The sequence below is a fragment of the Cucurbita pepo genome, unplaced genomic scaffold (assembly GCF_002806865.2).
Source record: "Cucurbita pepo subsp. pepo cultivar mu-cu-16 unplaced genomic scaffold, ASM280686v2 Cp4.1_scaffold002390, whole genome shotgun sequence".
NCBI lineage: Eukaryota > Viridiplantae > Streptophyta > Magnoliopsida > Cucurbitales > Cucurbitaceae > Cucurbita > Cucurbita pepo.
The window spans coordinates 1-3,039 of record NW_019648463.1 but is presented as its reverse complement, the minus strand read 5'-3'; the positions used below and the strand labels follow the sequence as shown (position 1 = coordinate 3,039).

The window sequence follows — 3,039 nt, the reverse complement described above, 5'->3', positions numbered from 1 at the left end:
GGTCACAATTAGAAAAGATTTATTAAGATTGGTAAGGATGTCCTTGACCAAACTAATAGTTACTAAAACAACTATAGTTATAAGAGTTATTCTAGAATAATATTTCATTGAGATTGTNACCCAGATCCACCAAATAACATACCATAAGAAAACATTTATTCGGTTTTAAATTTTGTCAAAGTTGTTTGATTTTTATGGTAGAATTAGTAAATTNTCATTGAGATTGTCTCGTCTAGTGGGAATACTTGACCTACTCCATGACTGCAATTGTTTTAAATCACTAAATAACATACCATAAGAAAACATTTATTCGGTTTTAAATTTTGTCAAAGTTGTTTGATTTTTATGGTAGAATTACTAAATTATCTATAAGCGCTTTCGAGGATTTTTATTATCCTTTAATCTTAGGATCAACAAGTTAAAGCCAAAATTAGATTTGCTTATGCTAAGCAACTAGAAGGTTCAACCACACCAGAGGTAGTTCCTTCGGCATTTTTNAAAGCCAAAATTAGATTTGCTTATGCTAAGCAACTAGAAGGTTCAACCACACCAGAGGTAGTTCCTTCGGCATTTTTACATGAAGCTTTAGCGATGTGATTCTCGTAAGTTAGATTTATGTCTTTCAAGCTTAATCCAGTGCAATGATTTGTTGGACTACAATCAAAATTGATTGCTATTTCAGTGGCTGAAGTTCCCTTGATGTCTTCATAGGTTACTTCGCTAACTTTAACTCCGGAAGCCTATTAGAATAAAGAAGAACAATCAAAATATGTTATGAAAACTGATAAACAACTGTAAATTTTTTTTTTACTATGTAAACTTATTTTACCGAGTTACTCTCAACCTAAAATTTTTCATTCCATGAAACACTAAACTCGATAGGTTTGAAATTAGAATCTTATAAAACTATATTATAAAATCGAATATAAGTTAGGGATTCAATAATAAGATAAAAGTGATTTAATGAAGCAGACAATAATACTAGTAATTTAGCACCCATCTTAAACCAAACAAAACCAAAAAAAAAATCAAACAATTAAAGATAAAATAAATCAATAACTTGTAAAATTGAAAATTTAAGGTTAAATATAATTGGAAAGAAATCAACATATATGAGATTAACGAGAAAATATACCTGACCAGGACAGTCTTTAAGATGTGGACAATAATTTTGATCAATTATGATTGGATTTTTCACATTATCCATAATAATGTGTTGAAAGTAAACTTTTGTAGCGGATCCATTGCTTGGTCGTCCCCAAGACTTAATCCTTACTCCATTCTGAGTCCCCGTGAAAATAGATGATTTCACTGTGACGTTATGCACTCCATCTTCCTCAGTCTCCATCCCCAAGCTCCCAATGCTACAAATACATTCAATAATATACTAAATTTTGCAAGAGGTTTAATTTTCTCACTCCAACCTAATATATTTTATAACTATTTTAATCCAAAATAATTTAAATCATTTTTCTCAGATCCAAAATAACTTTAGAATATATTTTTAATCATTCTAATTTCATTTAACGCTTAGTTTTATCTTTTAAAATTTAATGTGACAAATTTATTTAAACCCTCTAAAAGAACATTTCTAAACATGTTCATCATAATCTATCTCTAACTACCTGATTCCATGTCCAGGTCCACATGTAATACTTTCCATCCACAAGTTGGAGGTCCCTGGACCGATTGAGATGCAGTCGTCACCGTTGCTAATGCTCGAGTTGAGGATGGTCACATTTGATGATTGTTGCACATGGATGCCATCAGTGTTTGGACTATCGCCTGCAGCGGAGACATTCACTCTTGTCATATTCACGTTTTGACACCGATACACCACAATGTTGAACATTTGGCTGTTAATTGAAGATAATCCAGTGATGTTCAAGTTTTGTGCATCATTTATTTGAAGACTCTATGGATTCAAAACAACCAAAAGCAAGAATTAGTAAAAATTTAAATTAATATTGTAATTAATCAATTTATTTTCTTTCAACTTTGATGAAAACAGAAAATTTCAAATTTTATTTTTATATCTAGCAAACTCAAATTTTGCATACCGTGGCTCCAATGGGGCAACTCTTCCCCAAGTGTTTACAATTCCATAAGGCAGTTCCTTGCCCATCAATAATACCGCCAGTAATGGAAAGCCCATCTATGTGACTAAACTCAATCCAAGATTTAGTTTTAGCTAAAACTTGAATGTCCGAGGATGCCACAAGAGTTCCATCAATGAGAACAGTAATCGCATTGTTCTTACAAGGCCCATTAAAGCTCACATTTCGAACATAAAATATACCCTTGGGAATGTAAATAGTGGCTGGTTGAGAAGAGTTACAGGCCTTAGCCCATGCCGTTTGAAGCACAGACGAGACATCGGTCTTTTCATCGGGCATTGCTCCAAGACTAACAATATCGAATGTTAATCCAGTAGCCGAGGCATGGTNAGACATCGGTCTTTTCATCGGGCATTGCTCCAAGACTAACAATATCGAATGTTAATCCAGTAGCCGAGGCATGGTTAAAAACTAGAAGTAGAAGGGAAAGAAAAATATACAAGGTTCCAAGAAGAATCAAAGAAAACTTAATGATACCAGTGTCCGTGATAAACATGAGAGGGAGAAAAAGAAAGCAAGTATAGAAAAATGGAAGAGTTGTGGAGTGATATTTATAGGTTAAAGCTTCCCCTTCTAACTCTAATTTTAACTAACTTGTCTCAAGTACTATTTTATTTTTGTTCTATTTAACTATTATTGTTTTTATATGGTTTAACCTTTTTTAATTAGGTATGTCCCTGGGTAAATCTCTACCTCGTGCCAACATTTTAAAATCTAAGTCTATCTTATAAGATAAGACACCCATTGTTATTTACCGTTTGGTTTCTTATTTTACTATTATTAAATTTTTTAAAAAAGTTTTTTTTTTGTCGGCGTGATTTTAATTTTGTTTTAACTCAGAAAGGGAGGGGGAGAATTTAACCAAAAAACTGTAATTGTTTGGACCTATTATTTTCTAAAGAAAAATGTTTAATTTTAATTG

The 3,039-nt window shown here is 32.1% G+C and overlaps 1 protein-coding gene across 1 annotated transcript; it reads right to left on the bottom strand.

The window, feature by feature from the left end:
* Positions 1-518: 518 nt before the first annotated feature.
* Positions 519-2,613, bottom strand: LOC111786682 (polygalacturonase-like). The gene is made up of 5 exons (XM_023666911.1): positions 2,452-2,613; positions 2,061-2,381; positions 1,626-1,915; positions 1,136-1,364; positions 519-740 (listed from the first exon to the last, which is right to left on the bottom strand). The coding sequence occupies exons 1-5, from the start codon at positions 2,611-2,613 to the stop codon at positions 519-521; spliced, it is 1,224 nt and encodes a 407-aa protein (XP_023522679.1).
* Positions 2,614-3,039: the final 426 nt, after the last annotated feature.

Bases quoted from the DNA above. Each gene is read 5' to 3' on its own strand.
- LOC111786682 (XM_023666911.1), bottom strand. From the start codon at position 2,613: ATGTTTATCACGGACACTGGTATCATTAAGTTTTCTTTGATTCTTCTT. The intron at 1,916-2,060 runs GTATGCAAAATT...TTGAATCCATAG, and splicing joins GTTGCCCCATTGGAGCCACG to AGTCTTCAAATAAATGATGC. The intron at 741-1,135 runs GTATATTTTCTC...TTATTCTAATAG, and splicing joins TTAAAGACTGTCCTGGTCAG to GCTTCCGGAGTTAAAGTTAG.